Source organism: Saccopteryx leptura, chromosome 6 (assembly GCF_036850995.1).
Source record: "Saccopteryx leptura isolate mSacLep1 chromosome 6, mSacLep1_pri_phased_curated, whole genome shotgun sequence".
NCBI classification, from domain to species: Eukaryota; Metazoa; Chordata; class Mammalia; order Chiroptera; family Emballonuridae; genus Saccopteryx; species Saccopteryx leptura.
The window spans coordinates 143,798,437-143,818,532 of record NC_089508.1 but is presented as its reverse complement, the minus strand read 5'-3'; the positions used below and the strand labels follow the sequence as shown (position 1 = coordinate 143,818,532).

The 20,096-nt window shown below is 36.5% G+C and overlaps 1 protein-coding gene across 1 annotated transcript in view; it reads left to right on the top strand.

Annotated features, from left to right (window-relative positions):
* The window catches only part of NME8 (NME/NM23 family member 8), a 61,199-nt gene extending 41,817 nt beyond the window's left edge, over window positions 1-19,382 (top strand). The window contains exons 11-15 of the mRNA XM_066343684.1: window positions 4,742-4,886; window positions 5,568-5,675; window positions 15,604-15,755; window positions 18,470-18,614; window positions 19,145-19,382. Of these exons, the coding sequence (XP_066199781.1) occupies window positions 4,742-4,886; window positions 5,568-5,675; window positions 15,604-15,755; window positions 18,470-18,614; window positions 19,145-19,382 (788 nt within the window). The remainder of the gene's footprint in view (window positions 1-4,741; window positions 4,887-5,567; window positions 5,676-15,603; window positions 15,756-18,469; window positions 18,615-19,144) is intronic.
* The last annotated feature ends 714 nt before the right edge of the window (window positions 19,383-20,096 follow it).

Genomic DNA, 20,096 nt, shown 5'->3' with positions numbered 1-20,096 from the left:
ATTTACATTTAGTGTAATTATTGACACTGAGGGTGTCCTATTGCCATTTTATATATTGCTTTCTGTTAGTTTTTTATCTTCTTTGATTATTTCTTTTGTTTTTCTATCATTTGTTTTTGTTTGGTTGTAATCCATACTTCTTTCCTCTGTTACTACCTTTTTTAAGTCATGTGCTTCTGTGGTAGGTTTATCAGGGGTGGTTACCATTAAGTAATGAAAAGGGTACCTACCATGTTCATTGTAGTACACTATCTTATAAGTGCTTCTGCACTGTATTGTCCTTTGCTATTGTTAATCTTCATCCTGTACCCTTTTTTTGTTTTTGTTGTCACAGTTTAAATTTGGTTTTATTGTGTTCTTGATGGACCTTTTATTGTAGTTTTTTTTTTCTTTGTATCTGGTTGGAATACCCACTTTAGTATTTCCTGAAGTGGGGGTTTTCTGATGATAAATTCCCTCATCTTTTCTGTATCCATTAATGTTTTTATTTCTCCTTCATATTTGAAGGATAGCTTTGATGGGTATAGTATTCTTGGCTGGAAGTTCCTCTCTTTCAGAACTTTAAATATTGGGGTCCACTCTCTTCTAGCTTGCAGAATTTCTCCTGAGAAATCTGATGATAATCTAATAGGCCTTCCTTTATATGTTGTTCTTTTTCCTGGCTGCCTTGAGAATTTTTTCTTTGTCGTTGGTTTGTGCCAATTTCATTATGATGTGCCTTGGAGTAGGTTTGTTGGCATTAAGATAACTCGGTGTTCTGTTTGCTTCTTGAATTTGAGGCTTTAGTTCTTTCCACAGGCTTGGGAAGTTTTCATTTATTATTTGTTTGAATATGTTCTCCATTCCATTTTCTTTTTCTCCTCCTTCTGATATACCTATTATTCTTATGTTACTCTTTTTGATGGAGTCAGAAAATTCCTGTAGGGCTTTATCATTTTTTTTAATTCTTGAGTCTCTCTCTTCTTCTCTCTGTTGTGCCTCAAGTTACCTGTCTTCTATGTCACTAATCTTCTCTTTTATGTGGCCTGTTCTATTAGCTAAGCTTGTTACCTCATTTTTCAGTTCATGAATTGAGTTTTTCATCTCTTTTTAATTTGTTTTCATAGTTTCAATTTCCTTGATGATATATTCTTCATGTTTGTTGTTTTTTGAGTTCCCTAAATTGCCTTTCTGTGTTTTCTTGTATATCTCTGAATATTTTCAGGATTTCTATTTTAAATTCTCTGTCATTTAACTCTAAGTTTTCCAATATATTAATTTTTTTTCTATAGCATTTTCCTCATCTATCTGTGCTACATCTCTGTCTTTTGTATCCATGATATTCGATTTTCTTTTCCTTAATAGCATCTGAGGATGGTTTTGTTAATACCATTAATGAGAATTAATGAAGAGTAAAAATTAAAAAAAAAGAAAATAAAAAATTATTTAAAATTATTATTATTTTTCTTTCTTCTTGCCTTCTTTGAGAAAATACTGTGAAAAAATGAGAATTATATTGTGCTAAATGGAACAAAAACTACCTATAACGGAGGGTCTGAGTTGGGGGAAGTGTTCAAGGGGCAAAAAGGAGGTAGGGACCCACAAAATGCAAAAAAGAAAAATATTTGTATCAAGAATAAAATAATTTGCTTGTAAATGATGGTCAACTGAAATATATAGTGAAAAGGATAAGAAGGAAACAAGGAAAAGAAAAAAATACTATTGTATTAAGTGGAACAAAAACTATATAGAATGGAGAGCTGGGGTTGGGAGAAATGCTAATGAGTTAAAAAGGTAAGTAAAAAGCACACAAAATTCTACAAAGAAAAAATTTGTGTCCCAAATAAAATAATTTGTTCATGAGTGAGGGTCGAATGAGAGGAAAAGTAAAGGAGAAAAGAAGAAACTAGGAGAGAGGGAGAAAAAAGAAAAAAGGAAAAAAGAAAAATAAGGAGAGAGTTAAGGGTTTGGAGTATAACCCTTATAGAGAGAAAGAAAAAATAAAAGAAAAAAATTGGGAAATGTAACACTTATGGGTAATGTAGTTCAAGATGAAGAGAAAAGATTAAGACAAGCAGAGAATAAAAGGACTAAGGTGGAAGAAGAAGATAAAAAATGATAAGAAGATGAAAGATACAAAATAAAGTGGAAAAAGTTATAAAGACTGTGGATTTTCTTGATTTTGAGAGATGCTTTTCTTCCTTTTTCTTTCCTCTCCCTCTTCCTGGTCAGTGGCACTGTACCCCAGGCTCTGCACCTGTGGCACGCTTAGGTAGAGATTTGCAGTTGATGTGTCTCTATGGCAATGTCATATACAAGGTCTCAGTCTCGTTGGTAGTCGGGGCTTGTTAACATTTGCAGGCTCCAACAATGGGAGAGTCCGTTTTCCTGGAGCCTCTCGCCTAGTCTCTGCTTCCTGATTTAGCAGCCTGATGATCCAGCTATGAGGTTGCCCCTGCTACTGCCTTCTTGTTCAATGTATGGGACTTCCAGATGCTCCAGGGATAGATTTTTCTGTCTCTGGTTGTAGAACTTGTTGAAATTTTGGGAAGAGGTATCGGGAGCACTTCTTACAGCGCCATTTCTCTGACGTCACTCCCTCCTTAAAACATTTTTATTTTCAATAAAGTCCAACTTATCAGGATTTTTTTTGAATTGTTCTTTTAGTGTTTAAATTAAAATGTCATTGCCAGCCCTGGCTGGTTGGCTCAGTGGTAGAGCATCAGCTCGGTGTGTGGAAGTTCTGGGTTCGATTCCTGGTCAGGGCACACAGAAGAGCCCATCTGCTTCTTCACCCTTCTTCCTCCCCTCTCGCTTCTTTCTATCTCCTCCCTTTCTGCAGCCATGGCTCGATTGGAGAAAGTTGGTCCTGAGCGTTGAGGGTGGCTCCATGGCCTGTACCTCAGGCACTAAAAAATGGCTTTGGTTGCAGTGGACCAAAGGCTCCAGATGGGCAGAGCATCAACCCTTAGTGGGCTTGCTGGGTGGATCCCGGTCAGGGTACATGCGGGAGTCTGTCTCTGCCTCTCTTCCTCTCACTAAAAAAAAAGAAAAGAAAATCGCCAAACCCAAGGTCACCATGATTTTCTCTTTTATCTTCTAGAAAATTTATAGTTTGGTATTTTACATTTAGGGCTATAATTCTTTTGAGTTAATTTTCATGAAAGGTAAAAGGTCTATGTCTAGATTAAAATTTTTTTTGTTTGTTTTGTTTTGTGTTTTTCTTGCATGTGTATGTCCAATTCCAACACCATTTGTGGAAAACATTATCCTTGTTCCACTCTGTAACCTTTGCTTATTTGTCACAGATCAGTTTACTTATTTGTGTGGGTATATTTCTGGGTTCTCCATTCAATTCTGTTGATCTACACGTCCATTCTTTTGCTTCTTTTTCACTGCATTTCTTTTTTCTTTTCTTTTTTTTTTTGAGTTAGAGAGAGGTGAGAGAAAGACAGAGATGGACAGGCAGAAAGGGAGAGAGATGAGAAGCATCAGCTTGTAGTTGCAGCACTTTTAGTTGTTCTTTGATTGCTTCTCATACATGCCTCAACTTGGGGGCTCCGTCCAAGCTAGTGATTCTTGCTCAAGCTAGCGACCATAAGGTCATGTCTATAATCTCAAGCTAAAGCTGGTGATCCCACATTCAAACTAGTGAGTTTGCACTCAAGCCAGATGAGCCCACACACAAGCTAGTAAGTCTGCACTCAAACCAGATGAGCCCACACTCAAGCCGAATGAGTCCATGCTCAAGCTGGTGACGCTGTGGTTTTAAACCTGGGTTCTCAGCATCCCAGGTCAACACTCTAACCACTGTACCACAACCTGGTCAATTTATAGTTAGTCTTGAAGATTAGTAGTATTAGTCCTCCAACACTGTTTTTCTCTTTCAATATTTAGTTGGCTATTCTGGGTTTTTGCCTTTCCATATAAACTTTAGAATCAGTTTGTCAATATCCACATTCACAAAGAATTTGCTGGGCTTTTGACTTGGATTGGGTGGAGCTGGGAGAACAAGTTGGGAGGAATTGTTATCGCAACAATTTTGAGTCTTCCTATTCATGAACAATGAATATGTTCTCACTTTTAAGATCTCTGAAGCTTTTCTCCAGGGTTTTATAGTATTTCTCATTTAGGTTCTATCCATATTTTGTTAGATTTCTATTCATATATATTATTTTTTTGTGTACTAATATAAATGGTATTGTTTTAAATTTCAAATTTTAATGTTTACTGTTGATATATAAGAAAGTCATCAACTTTGTATTTTAGTTAGCCTGCAACTTTGTTATAATAGTCTTATATTAGTTTCAGGAGTTTTGTGGTTGTTCCCTTGGGATTTTCTGCATAGACAATCATACCATCTGCGAACAAAGAGTTTTATTTTCTCCTTCCCAATCTGTATTCCCTTTATATCCTTTTCTTATGTAGTTTCACTAGCTATGTTTTCCAGTATGATGTCAAATAGAAGTGGTGAGCGGATATCCCTGCCTTGATTACAGTCTCAGAGACAAAAATACAGTATAGAAAATATTTGCTAATGAGATACTTCTCTGTGTGTGTATGATTCTTATGTCATAAAAAATTGAAAATAGTATTATAATTTGATATGTTAAGTACACTGTTTATCTTCAAATCTAATGAGCTATTTAAAAATATTTAAATTTCATAATAGAATAAAATGCATATATGCCCTTATAATAATATATTCTATGTGATGTGTATAACCAGTAACCAGCAATTTAAAACTTATGTGACTATTTAGGGGAGGTTCTGAATATCATTCAAGATGAAGATTTTAAAATACTGATGGAAAGACAAATAGTATTATCAAGAGAAGAGGCGCAGATACTGTGCAAAGAATATGAAAATCAAGATTATTTTGAAAATCTTATAGAATACATGACCAGGTAAATTAGATTTCAGGTGGGAAAGCACAGTCTGATTTAATTATGAATCATTTAAATCTTCTAACCTTTCTTTCTGCTCAAGTTGCCAAACTCCTCAGTTCTGTAAACAAGTGCTGAGTCTGCTCTTGGTCTATCTCCCTCTCATATCTATTCTCTGCTCGACTCTCTGTCTGCTCTCCTCATCCTAGAATGTTACTGGATCAATGGAAATAGCCCAGGTGAAGTCGCCATAGTCCTATGAGCTGAATGCTGGAAATCCAGGGTGTGCAACATCATCAAGTCCAAAAGAGAACTGATTGACTCTCAAGGGCCTTGGTAATCCTAAAATCACTAGTTCTAGGAGAAGCATGAGATTTTAATAATCTGTCCAAGTTTTAGAAGAGTAAGTGTGATAGCACCTGGGGCAGAAATCCAGCAAGAGTATGCAATTCAGCAGGAGTATGGGAACAATACAGGAACTGCTCTACTAGAACCAACCTCTTCTTTTCCCTTCATTTCTCTGCTTCCATCCTTTTATAAATATGCTCTTAAGAATACACCAATGTAAATTAATTTTGGACTCTTGATAAAAAGATTTGTTGACTTTTTTTGCAGTCTATTTAACAATATACCTAAATTATCTATATACAATTAGCTATTGAGTCATATTTTTATTAACTTTGTTTTCTTCTTTTCTAACAGTGGTCCATCTCTAGCCCTTGTTTTATTAAGAGATGATGGTTTAAAACACTGGAAAAACTTAATTGGACCAAGAACTGTTGAAGAAGCCAAAGATTTTTTTCCAGAGAGGTAGGATTTATACCATGAGTTCCAAATTGTTTCTGTGGGAACTATTATAATTTCCTCTTGGATATAGAGTACAGAAACCATAGCTCTATTTCAAGGGAGGTTCTTAGGATAGCTACTTTTCCTGAGTCCAGAGTGGACTGGTGTTGACTGACAGTCCAGCTCAGTGTCAACCTGAATACTGACAAGGCTTTACAAGAGAAAGTTGTGGGCTGTTTGGTTTGGAGTTGAGGAGTAAGTAGTGAGTACCCAGCCGGAAGGCCAATTCTTTGTAGAAATACCTACCCCATCCATTACTTAGGAGAAATTCTTTTGAGAAGGGTATGGTGGCCATGCAGGTGTTTAGTTGATCATGAGCATTTTAAGATGATAATGACTAACTTAATATGTAGTCAATAATTTGGCAATAACCATTACTAAGTTAGTTTACTGATCAATCTTAGATATCAGCTAAACTTTGTAATCAACTTAACACATGGCGTGTTACCTGGCACACAGGGGCACTGTGAAAATATTTTTTGGTCTTAACTGTCAGGCTTGCTGGCATCTGAAGGTTGGGGATAATATCTCATACATCTCCTTTCTTGGGATGTAGCTGAAGTAAACTATCTGAATTGCAATATGCTTAAATTCTTTGGGCCAGTTGCTGATTAGGATTCAATTCAGGGGAAGAAATGCTCTTCCTCCAAGTGAGCAAGAACAGAGATGGTCAATCAGGCACAGCAAACTTGAGATATATTTACATAATAAATAATACTTATGACACATCACTTATTTAAAAGTGGAAGTATTATCTTTTGGGTAGGGTATCTTGAATCTGACTTGTCCTGAATGAGCACATTTTACCCTTTGTTTAGCTCTACTCATTTATGCTCCTGTACCTAAATAACTGTCAAGGATAATGTGGGTTGAGCATCGTAAATAGTGTAAGCAGAGTGCCATAGATCCTCTTAATGAAATGCAGCATAGCATTCAATGCATAGCAGTAGAGAGAAGAACTCCTTTCAACACAAAGCCTACAGGTCTGAAGGCACACTCCTCTAGCAATTGTGGTTCCAAGTGTGGAGGTAGTGCACCAGTACAGAGACATTTCCTCCAGGTGAAGGCATTGACTGACTGCTTATTCCACCCCACTATTAAAGTGAGGATCCCCAAAGAAAGCCAAATTTCCAGTGATGTCACTGTATCAACAGGAAGGGACATTATTCACCATTGCTGGATTTTAGGGGTTGGTTGCTCAAGCCTGTATGTAAACAGTAGAAAATATAGAGAAGAGTGAACATTTCCTCTATTAAAATATACATAGATAGATAGAGACAGAAAGAAGGGAAACTGAAAAATATCAAGGACAATAATTGATTTAGGATATATATTAATTTATTATACAGAAAAAGAACCAGAATAAATTGTCTAACCCAATATGAATTGTCCATCACTCCTCCCTCTTTATATATAAAGCTGTCCTGTAGGATCTTCTTTTTTTTTTTTTTTTAATAATAATAATTTTATTTTTTTAATGGGGTGACATCAATAAATCAGGATACATATATTCAAAGATAACAAGTCCAGGTTATCTTGTCGTTCAATTATGTTGCATACCCATCACCCAAAGTCAGATTGTCCTCTGTCACCTTCTATCTTGTTTTCTTTGTGCCCCTCCCCCCCCCCCCCCCCCCCCGTAACCACCACACTCTTATCAATGTCTCTTAGTTTCACTTTTATGTCCCACCTATGTATGGAATAATGCAGTTCCTGGTTTTTTCTGATTTACTTATTTCGCTTCGTATCATGTTATCAAGATCCCACCATTTTGCTGTAAATGTTCCGATGTCATCATTTCTTATGGCTGAGTAGTATTCCATAGTGTATATGTGCCACATTTTCTTTATCCAGTCATCTATTGACGGGCTTTTTGGTTGTTTCCATGTCCTGGCCAGTGTGAACAATGCTGCAATAAACATGGGGCTGCATGTGTCTTTACGTATCAATGTTTCTGAGTTTTGGGGGTATATACCCAGTAGAGGGATTGCTGGGTCATAAGGTAGTTCTATTTTCAGTTTTTTGAGGAACAACCATACTTTCTTCCATAATGGTTGTACTACTTTACATTCCCACCAACAGTGGATGAGGGTTCCTTTTTCTCCACAGCCTCTCCAACATTTGCTATTACCTGTCTTGCTAATAATAGCTAATCAAACAGGTGTGACGTGGTATCTCATTGCAGTTTTGATTTGCATTTCTCTAATAGCTAAAGAAGATGAGCATCTTTTCATATATCTGTTGGCCATTTGTATTTCTTCCTGGGAGAAGTGTCTGTTCATATCCTCTTCCCATTTTTTTATTGGATTGTTTGTTTGTTTGTTGTTGAGTTTTATGAGTTCTTTGTATATTTTGGATATTAGGCCCTTATCTGAGCTGTTGTTTGAAAATATCATTTCCCATTTAGTTGGCTTTCTGTTTATTTTGTTATCAGTTTCTCTTGCTGAGCAAAAACTTCTTAGTCTGATGTAGTCCCATTCATTAATTTTTGCCTTCACTTCTCTTGCCTGTGGAGTCAAATTCATAAAATGCTCTTTAAAACCCAGGTCCATGAGTTGAGTACCTATGTCTTCTTCTATGTATTTAATTGTTTCAGGTCTTATGTTTAGATCTTTGATCCATTTTGAGTTAATTTTTGTACATGGGGACAAACTGTAGTCCAGTTTCATTCTTTTGCATGTGGCTTTCCAGTTTTCCCAGCACCATTTATTGAAGAGGCTTTCTTTTCTCCATTGTGTGTTGTTGGCCCCTTTATCAAAAATTATTTGACTATATATATGTGGTTTTATTTCTGGACTTTCTATTCTGTTCCATTGGTCTGAGTGTCTATTTTTCTGCCAATACCATGCTGTTTTGATTGTCGTGGCCCTATAATAGAGTTTGAAGTCAGGTATTGAAATGCCCCCAGCTTCATTCTTTTTCTTTAGGATTGCTTTGGCTATTCGGGGATTTTTATATTTCCATATAAATCTGATTATTTTTTGCTCTATTTCTTTAAAAAATGTCATTGGAAGTTTGATGGGAATTGCATTAAATTTGTATATTGCTTTGGGTAATATAGCCATCTTGATTATATTTATTCTTCCTAGCCAAGAACAAGGTATATTCTTCCATCTCATTATATCTTTTTCGATTTCCCTTAACAATGGTTTATAGTTTTCATTATATAAGTCCTTTACAATCTTTGTTATGTTTATTCCTAAGTATTTTATTTTTTTTGTTGCAATCGTGAAGGGGATTATTCTTTTGAGTTCATTCTCAGTTGTTGGCATATAGAAAGGCTATTGACTTCTGTATGCTAATTTTGTATCCTGCGATCTTACTGTATTGGCTTATTGTTTCTAGTAGTCTTTTTGTGGATTCTGTGGGGTTTTCGATGTATAGGATCATATCATCTGCAAAAAGTGATACCTTTACTTCTTCTTTTCCTATATGGATGCCTTTTATTTCTTTGTCTTGTCTGATTGCTCTGGCTAGAACCTCTAGTACCACATTAAATAAGAGTGGAGAGAATGGACAACCCTGTCTTGTTCCTGATTTAAGGGGGAAAACCTTCAGTTTAGTGCCATTTAATATGATGTTAGCTGATGGTTTATCATATATGGCCTTTATCATGTTGAGATATTTTCCTTCTATACCCATTTTGTTGAGAGTCTTAAACATAAAATTGCCTTTTCTGCATCTATTGATAAGATCATGTGGTTTTGTTCTTTGTTTTGTTCTTTGTTTACGTTAACCGTTTTATGTATGTTGAACCATCCTTGAGATTCTGGGATGAATCCCACTTGATCATGATGTATTATTTTTTTAATATGTTGTTGTATTCGATTTGCTAGTATTTTGTTTAGTATTTTAGCATCTGTATTCATTAGAGATATTGGTCTGTAGTTTTCTTTTTTTGTGCAGTCCTTGCCTGGTTTTGGTATGAGGGTTATGTTGGCCTCATAAAATGTGTTTGGAAGTATTGCTTCTTCTTCAATTTTTTGGAAGACTTTCAGTGGAATAGGAACCAAGTCTTCTTTGAATGTTTGATAAAATTCACTGGTATAGCCATCAGGGCCTGGACTTTTATTTTTGGGGAGGTTTTTAATGGTTTTTTCTATTTCTTCTCTACGAATAGGTCTGTTTAGGCTTTCTGCTTCTTCTTGACTCAGTCTAGGAAGGTTGTATTGTTCTAGGAATTTATCCATTTCTTCTAGGTTGTTGAATTTAGTGGCATAAAGTTTTTCACAGTATTCTACAATAATTCTTTGTATATCTACGGTGTCTGTGGTGATTTCTCCTCTTTCATTTTGGATTTTGTTTATATGAGTTCTTTCTCTTTTTTCCTTGGTAAGTCTTGCCAAGGGTTTGTCAATTTTGTTGATCTTTTCAAAGAACCAGCTCCTTGTTCTATTAATATTTTCTATAGTTTTTCTGTTCTCTATTTCATTTATTTCTTCTCTGATTTTTATTATCTCCTTTCTTCGGCTGGTTTTGGGTTTTCTTTGTTCTTCTTTTTCTAGTTCCTTAAGGTGGGAAGTTAAGTGGTTCACTTGGGCTCTCTCTTGTTTGTTCATATAGGCCTGAAGTGATATGAACTTCCCTCTTATCACTGCTTTTGCTGCATCCCATAGATTCTGATATGTCGTATTGTCATTTTCATTAGTCTGTATATATCTTTTGATCTCTGCACTTATTTCTTCTTTTACCCATTCATTTTTTAAAAGTATGTTGTTTAGTTTCCACATTTTTGTGGGATTTCTTTCCTCTTTTTTGCAGTTGAATTGTAGTTTCAAGGATTTATGATCAGAAAATATGCTTGGTACAACTTTGATTTTTCTGAATTTGCTGATGTTGTTTTTGTGGCCCAACATATGGTCAATTCTCGAGAATGATCCATGTACAGTGTAGAAAAATGTATACTCAGTCACTTTGGGATGAAATGTCCTGTAGATGTCTATCATATCCAGGTGCTCTAGTGTTTTGTTTAAGGCCACTATGTCTTTGTTGATTCTCTGTTTGGATGACCGATCTAGAGCCGTCAGCGGTGTATTGAGGTCTCCAAGTATGATTGTATTTTTGTCAGTTTTTGTTTTAAGATCAATAAGTAGCTGTCTTATATATTTTGGTGCTCCTTGGTTTGGTGCATATATATTAAGAATTGTTATGTCTTCTTGATTCAGTGTCCCCTTAGCCATTATGAAATGGCCATTTTTGTCTCTGAGTACTTTTCCTGTCTTGTAGTCAGCATTATCCGATATGAGTATTGCTACACCTGCTTTTCTTTGGATGTTATTTGCTTGGAGTATTGTTTTCCAGCCTTTCACTTTGAATTTGTTTTTATCCTTGTTACTTAGATGAGTTTCCTGTAGGCAGCATACAGTTGGATTTTCTTTTTTAATCCATTCTGCTACTCTGTGCCTTTTTATTGGTGAGTTTAATCCGTTTACATTTATTGTAATTATTGACACTTGTGAGTTCCCTATTGCCATTTTATATATTGCTTTCTGTTAGTTTTGTGTCTTGTTTGATCCTTCTCTTTCGTTTTTCTATCTTTTGTTTTTATTTGGTTGTATGCCATACATCTTTCCTCTGTTGCTATCTTTTTCATCTCATGTGCTTCTGTGGTGGTTTTTTCAATGGTGGTTACCTTTGAGTAATGAAAAGGGTCCCTACCCTGTTCATTATAGCGAACTATTTTGTGAGTATTTTTGCACTCCATCGTCCTTTGCTACTGTTAATCTCCATCTTCTTCTCCCCTTTCTTTTTGTTGTTGTCACAGTTTAAATATGGTTTTATTGTGTTCTTCTTGGAGCTTTTACTTGTGGCTCTGTTTTTTTTTGTTCTTTGTATCTGATTGGAGAACCCCCTTTAGTCATTCCTGGAGTGGGGGTTTTCTGATGATAAATTCCCTCATCTTTTCTGTGTCTGTGAATGTTTTTATTTCTCCTTCATATTTGAAGGATAGCTTTGATGGGTATAGTATTCATGGCTGGAAGTTCCTCTCTTTCAGGACTTTAAATATTGGGGTCCACTCTCTTCTAGCTTGTAGAGTTTCTGCTGAGAAATCTGATGATAATCTAATGGGCCTTCCTTTATATGTTGTATTCTTCTTTTCCCTGGCTGCCTTGAGAATTTTTTCTTTGCTGTTGGTTTGCTTCAATTTCATTATGATATGCCTTGGAGTAGGTTTGTTGGGGTTAAGAAAACTCGTAGTTCTGTTTGCTTCTTGAACTTGAGGCTTTAGTTCTTTCCACAGGCTTGGGAAGTTCTCATCTATTATTTGTTTGAGTATGTTCTCCATTCCATTTTCTCTCTCTTCTCCCTCTGATATACCTATTATTCTTATGTTATTCTTTTTGATGGAGTCTGATAATTCTTGTAGGGCTATCTCATTTTTTTTAAATTTTTGAGTCTCTTTCTTCTTCTCTCTGTTGTGCCTCAATTGCTTGTCTTCTATTTCACTAATCCTCTCTTCTATCTGACCTCTTCTATTAGCTAAGCTTGTTACTTCGTTTTTCAGCTCGTGAATTGAGTTTTTCATTTCTGTTTGATTTGTTTTTATAGTTTCAATTTCCTTGGACATATCTTCTTTGTGTTCATTGAGTTGTTTTCTGAGATTCCTAAATTGCCTTTCTGTGTTTTCTTGTATATCTCGGAGGATTTTTAGGATTTCTATCTTGAATTCTCTGTCATTTAGCTCCAAGGTTTCCAATATATTAAATTTTTTCTCCATAGATTTTTCCTCATCTAGCTGTGTTGCCTCTCTTTCTTTTGTATCCATGATATTCGATTTTCTCTTCCTTAGTGGCATCTGAGGGTGGTTTTGTTGATAGTATTAATAAGATTTAATAAAGAATAAAAAGATTAAAAAAATCGAAGAGTTTTTTTTTTTAAAAAATTAATAATGAAATAAAGAAAAATAAAATAAAATAAAAATTTAAAAAAAAGGAAATTATTCCCCCCCTCCTTTTTTCCACTCCTCTCCTCTCCCCTCTTTCTTGAGAATATCTTGTGGTGAACTGTGAATATAACAAACAATGCCTGTAATGGAGGGCCTAAATTGGGGAAAAGTAATAAAGGGGCAAAAAAAAAAAAAAAAAAAAAAAAAAAAAAAAAAAGAAAAGAAAAAAGAAGGGGGTATGGACCCACAAAAAGCAAATAAGGAAAAAATTTGGGTCAAGAATAAAATGATTTGCTTTTAGTTGTTGGTTGACTAAGAGTTATGATGAGAGGAATAAGAGGGAAACAGAAAAATGGGGGACAAATTAAAAAATTACTATTGTATTTAGTGGAACAAGAACTAGATAAAATGGAGAGCCAGGGATGGGAGCACTGCTAGTGAGTTAAAAAGGCGAAGTAAAAAACCCCCAAAATGCCACAAACATAAGTTTAAATCCCAGATAAGATAATTTGTTTGTTATTGAGGTTTGAATGAGAGGAGATGTAAAGGAGAAAGGAACAAGCTAATATAGAGGGAGAAAAGAAAGAGAGAGAGAGAAAAAAAGAGGGAACCACTAAAAGAAGAAAAAAGAAAAAAGAGGAGAGAGAGAAAGAGAAAGAGAGAGTTAAGGGTTTTGGAGTGCAACCCTCATAGAGAGAAAGGAAGAGGAGAGAAAAGATAATGGGAGATGTAACACTTATGAGTAGTGTAGTTCAAGGAGAGGAGAGAGTAAGACCGGCAGAGAGTTAATCGGCCAAATTGGAGGAGGAAAAAAAATATCAAGAATGAAGATAAGAGAAACAAACGAACAAATATAATAAAATGGGATAGGTTATAAAGTCTGCAGATTATTCTTGATTTTGAGAGGTTATCTTCTTGCTTTTTCTTTTCTCTCCCTCTTCCTGGTCGGTGACTCTGTACCCCGGGTTCTGCCCCTTTGGCACGCTCAGGTAGAGGTTTGCAGTTGATAAGTCTCTATGGCAATGTCATGTATTGTGTTTTAGTCTCGTTGGCAGTCGAGGCTCATTAGCATTTATAGGCTCCGACAGTGAGAGAGTCCGTGTTCCTGGAGCCTTTCTCCTAGTCTTTCCTTCCTCAATTAGTAGCCTGATAATCCAGCTATGGGGTTGCTGCTGCCTCTGCCTGGATAGTAAGAGGCTCAAAGAGCTGGCAACTCCCCACTCTATTTCCACTCAGCACAGGGCTCTGGGTAAGGCTCAGTCAGTCAGAGCTGCTAGCATAATCAGGCGGCCTTTCCGCCCACTCAAAGACCTCTGGCTCTGTCTGCCACTCTGTCCGGTAACACAGGCGGGCGCCCACTTCCGGGGCGCTCGGAGGAAACTCTCGCTCACTATCTGCACACGCAGACCAGGATATCCGGCCAGCAGTCTCACGCTCTGAGTGAAACCCCCAACCGCATGGAAAAGTTGCAGCGTTGGAATTGGCTCTCGCTCCGTCCCTGTGCGCGGCTTTTGCAAGGCACTGGGGCAGCCCAAGATTCTACTTTGGCCCACACAAAGGCCCCTGACTCTGCCCCTCTGTGCGATAACACGGGCGTGCACTGCCGAGGCACTCGGAGGAATCTTTCGCTCACTGTCTGTGCGCGCAGACCAGGATATGAGGCCGGCCGCGTTTCCCTCTGAGTGAATCCCCTACCAGCATGGAAAAGTTCCACCGTTGGAATTAGTTCTCGCTCCCTCCCGTGCGTGGCTTTCCCAGGGCGCTGGGGCTGCCCAGAGATTCTGCTTTCGACCCACCCAAAGGCCTCTGACTCTGCTTCTCTGTGGGGTAACACGGGCACCCACTCCCGGGGTTTAGGCAGAAATCTCTAGCCCACTATGTGCGCGCGCCGACCAGGAGATCGGGTAAAATGGCTGCCCCGCTTGTCTTTCTTTGTTTGGGTTTGGTACAGTATTAGCTTGTATTGCCCAGGTTGCCACAGGATAAGTTTTTCCTCGGCTTGGATCTCCGTGCCACAGCCTGGTTCGGCCGTTTGTGCCGCGGCCTGGATCTATTCACCCCCTTTGCCCGCCTCAGTTTCTATATTCACAGATCCCAGAGAAAGCCGCCCTGTTTAGGTTAGTGAGGAAGGCGGAGCATTTCTTACTCCCTATTTCCTTCGGGGTTTGGTTATATATTTAGCCAATTTTTCACTCGACCATACCTTCGGGTGTATTGCAAAACATCTGGAGGCTCCAAGGATAGTTTTTTCTGTTTCTGGTTGAAGATCTTGTTGAGTTTTGGGGGAGATTTATCGGTATCGCTTCCTACCCTGCCATTACTCTGACATCATCTCCAGGATCTTTTTTTGTTGTTGTTGTTGCTGCTCTTGTGCTGTGAGGATTTCATCGCAGTTTCTCCTGGATTTTAAGTTTATAGTTTGGTACTTCAGTATAGAGTCAAATGTCACATCTAGTGCTTGATAATACTTAGTGATGAAAAAAAAGGAAAGGAATATTTATTGAGAACTTCATATGCACCATACATTTCAAAATACATCATCTGATTTGATTATATCCTCAAAATCACCTTCCAAAGAAGGTTTTATTATCATATTTATATTTGAGACAACTAACAGCACAGAGAAGTTAAGTAATATCACATAGCTAGCAAGTCATGAGATTAGGATTCTATAATCTGTGCTTTGTCACTGCAGTGGGGCATCCATTCCTCCATGCACAGTATCTGTCAATATCCATTATCAGGATTATTTCAATGTTCATGTCCTTTCTTCCTAAAGACTGTTACATCCTTAGAACAAAGTAGCATGCCCAAACCACTCTCTAATTACTTTCTTTTCTGTTATCCTAGATTAAAGATGAGTTGCTATTGCTTGATAATTTTTGAACAATTTATATTATGTTACGTTATGTTATGTTATGTTATGTTATGTTATATTATGTTATGTTATGTTATATCATGTTATGTTATGCTATAACAATTTTTAACTCGATTTCTGTTCCAAAGTTTAGGCATACAATTTGCAATGGACAGCTTACCTGTCAACCAGTTGTATGGAAGTGATTCGTTAGAAGCTGCTGAAAAGGAAATTCAGTATTTCTTTCCTCCTCAAAACACTTTAGCAGTGATTAAACCTCATGTAACACAGGAACAAAGAGGTAAATATTTTAAAATAAAAGGTAATGTATACAATTTTTCCAAAGTTAGTGAAAAATTTTAAACTACAGAAGAGTTTGAAAGTTGTTTCAGGTGGTTTTGGGAAAGACGGATCTCAGAGATTGAACATTTATAATAAGATAATAAAATTCTTCTGAATGTCAATCTGGTCCTTTTTTTAATTTTTTTTTATTTTTTAAATCTTATTTTTATTAATTTTAATGCAGTGACATTGATAAATCAGGGTACATATGTTGAGAGAAAACATCTCCAGATTATTTTGACCTTTGATTATGCTGCATACCCCTCACTCAAAGTCAAATCGTCTTCCGTCACCTTCTATCTGGTTTTCTTTGTGCCCCTACCCTCCCCCCACTCCGTCCCTCTCCTTCTTCGCTCCTTCCCCACCCCTCCACCCCACACCCTGTTACCATCACATTCTTGTCCATGTCTCTAAGTCTCATTTTTATGTCCCATCTATGCATTGGTTCATATAGTTCTTAGTTTTTTTCTAATTTACTTATTTCACTCTGTATAATGTTATCAAGGTCCGTCCATGTTATTGTAAATGATCCAATGTCATCATTTCTTATGGCTGAGTAGTATTTCATAGTATATATGTACCAAAGCTTTTTAATCCACTCGTCCTCTGATGGACACTTGGGCTGTTTCCAGATCTTTGCTATTGTGAACAATGCTGCTATAAACATGGGGGTGCATTTCTCCTTCTGGAACCCTTCTATGGTGTCCTTGGGGTATATTCCTAAAAGTGGGATGGCTGGGTCAAAAGGCAGTTTGATTTTCAATTTTTTGAGGAATCTCCATACTGTTTTCCACAGAGGCTGCACCAGTCTGCATTCCCACCAGCAATGCAGGAAGGTTCCCTTTTCTCCACATCCTCGCCAGCACTTATTCTGTGTTGTTTTGTTGATGAGCACCATTCTGACTGGTGTGAGGTGATATCTCATTGTGGTTTTAATTTGCATTTCTCTAATGATTATTGATGTTGAGCATTTTTTCATATGCTTATTGGCCATCTGTATATCCTCTTTGGAGAAGTGTCTATTCATTACTTTTGCGCATTTTTGATTGGATTGTTTGTCTTTCTGGTGTTGAGATTTACACGTTCTTTATAAATTTTGATTATTAACCCCTTATCAGACATACTGTCAAATATGTTCTCCCATTGTGTAGTTGGTCTTTTTATTCTGTTCTTATTGTCTTTGGCCGTGCAAAAGCTTTTTAATTTGATATAGTCCCATTTGTTTATCCTGTCTTTTATTTCACTTGCCCGTGGAGATAAATCAGCAAATATATTGCTGCAAGAGATGTCAGAGAGCTTACTGCCTATGTTTTCTTCTAAGATGCTTATGGTTTCACGCCTTACATTTAAGTCTTTTATCCATTTTGAGTTTATTTTTGTGAATGGTGTAAGTTGGTGGTCTATTCGCAAATCTATCAATGTTATTCATCACATAAATGAAAGGAAGGAGAAAAACCACATGATAATTTCAATAGATGCAGAAAAAGCATTTGATAAAATCCAGCACCCATTCATGATCAAAACTCTCAGCAAAGTGGGAATACAGGGAACATACCTCAACATGATAAAAGCCATCTATGAGAAACCCACAGCCAACATCATACTCAATGGGAAAAAATTAAAAGCAATCCCCTTAAGATCAGGAACAAGGCAGGGGTGCCCCCTTTCACCGCTCTTATTCAACATAGTCCTGGAAGTCCTAGCCACAGCAATCAGACAAGAAGAAGAAATCAAGGTATTTAAGTTGGAAAAGAAGAAGTAGAACTATCATTATTTGCAGATGATATGATATTGTATATAGGAAATCCTAAAGTCTCAGTCAAAAAACTACTGGACCTGATAAATGAATTCAGCAAGGTGGCAGGATATAAAATTAATACTCAGAAATCAGAGGCAATTTATACACCAACAATGAACAATCAGAAAGAGAAATTAAGGAAACAATCCCCTTCACTCTTGCAACCAAAAAAATAAAGTACCTAGGAGTACATTTAACCAAGGAGACTAAAGACTTGTACTCAGAAAATTATAAAACACTGATAAAAGAAATCAAGGAAGATACAAACAAGTGGAAGCATATACCATGCTCATGGTTAGGAAGAATAAACATCATTAAAATGTCTATATTACCCAAAGTAATTTATAAATTCAATGCAATACCAATTAAAATACCAGTGACATACTTTAAAGATATAGATCACATATTCCAAAAATTTATATGGAACCAAAAGAGAACACGAATAGCCTCAGCAATCTTAAAAAAAAAGAATAAAGGGGGAGGTATCACACTTCCTGATATCAAGCTATACTACAAAGCCATTGTACTCAAAACAGCCTGGTACTGGCATAAGAACAGGCACATAGATCAATGGAACAGAACAGAGAACCCAGAAATAAACCCACAGCACTATGGACAACTGATATTTGACAAAGGAGGTAAGGAAATACAATGGAGTAAAGACAGCCTCTTCAACAAATGGTGTTGGGAAAATTGGACAAAAACCTGCAAAAAAAATCTGGTCCTTTTTAAATTCCATTTAATTTAGCATAGTTTTGGTTTTTAGCACAGTATGCAAGTAGAACTTATTACTTTCCACAGTTATTTCAATCTGCTTGACTATGGAGCAGAAAGAGAGGCAATCGGCATGATTAGCAAATATCTGTTTTCTCTAGAGGAAATCTTCAACCTTATTAAAGAGGCTGGATTTGATATAACACAGGCGAAGGAAATGCTTCTAACCAAACAGCAAGCAGACAAAATTTATTTTAAAATTAAAAATAAAGACTTTTATAAAGATGTACTAGAAGAATTATATGAGTAAGTTTCTGATATATAATTCTTTGCATTATAAATATAAATGATGATTGTAGAAACTGAAAAATATAAAAATTAATTAAAATAGTTCATCTAATCTCATTCGTGGAAAGATACCTTGTTAATAATTTGGGTTAATTTTCTCTCAATTTCCTTCCTTTCCTCCCTTTTTCTCCTCCTTCCCTTCTTCTTCTATTCCTTATTTTCTTTTTTCCTTTATCCTTCCATCTTCCCTTTTTTTTCTTCCTCTTTTTGTTTAGGTCTTCACATTAGATATAGAAGCTATCTGGGTTTAAATTTCCATTTACCAACATTCTCTTAGTTTTCTTATATGTAGTATGGGGATAATACTAATATCTACCTCATAAGTTTGTTGTGAGCACTAAATAATTGATGCATTTAAAGTACTTGGAACAGTTCCTGGAATACATTCCTAGAATTAAACTATAGCATTTTTTTTAGCATGCATGCCATTTATGCAGTCTGTACAGTTCTAAATAGCCCAAGTCTTCTGAAAGTGTTGTTATTTGCAGGGGTCCATCTTTGGTCATGGTTCTGACCAAGTGGAATGCTTCTTTAGAATGGAGACGATTGATGGGTCCCACAGACCCAGATGAAGCAAAACTATTGTCCCCAGACTCTATTCGAGCCAAATTTGGAATAAATATTTTGAGAAATGCTACCCATGGATCATCTAATAACTTTGAGGCAATGGAGGCAATTAAAACAGTTTTTGAAGAGCTTTTTCCTGAGAATCCTGAGAAAAACTAAAGTACAGTACCTCTTTAATAATTGTTATTGACTTTTCTTTGGTTGTTGCAGTGACTGGGTCTAGGACAAAGTTGTTCTGATCAGAACCTTCCTCATATTCCTGCATTAAACTATTTCCTGCCAGATGTATTATACTATTCCATAGCCTTGAAACCTTAAAGCCCAAGCCTTATAGTTGCCAGGAACTCAGGAGATAGTGGGGCAAGAAGATACCCTTGGGTTTGCAAGCCTTGATTTCAAGCTGTTTGTGTCATCTGCCATGACACTCTCATGAAGTCCTTCTCTTTGACTTTCTTCATTTCTTCTCTCTGAATGCCAAGGTCTTATTCAGCAGCCTCAATTCTATTCACTAAGTATTTGGAAACTTTAAACAAACTATCTATCTGTGGGTAATATATGAAAATATGATAGAATGTTAGAAATTATAAAACAAAAGATAGCCATTTCTATTCCTTGGCAAAGAGGTACTTATATAAGGAGAGATAGCTACATAATATGTATGTAGATTGAGTTTGCTTAATTGCAGATAGGAAACTTGAAACTGGGTAAGATGGAGGATGGAGTATGAGATCAGTGACTTTCCCCCGTCAAACTAACTTTTCTTCTTTATTTTCAAAGAGCAGTATCACAATGTACACATGCATGACCCTGGATGCTGACTTGAATATGACCATGAAGAATTTTCACATGTGAAGTGTTTTCCCCAGCCAAATT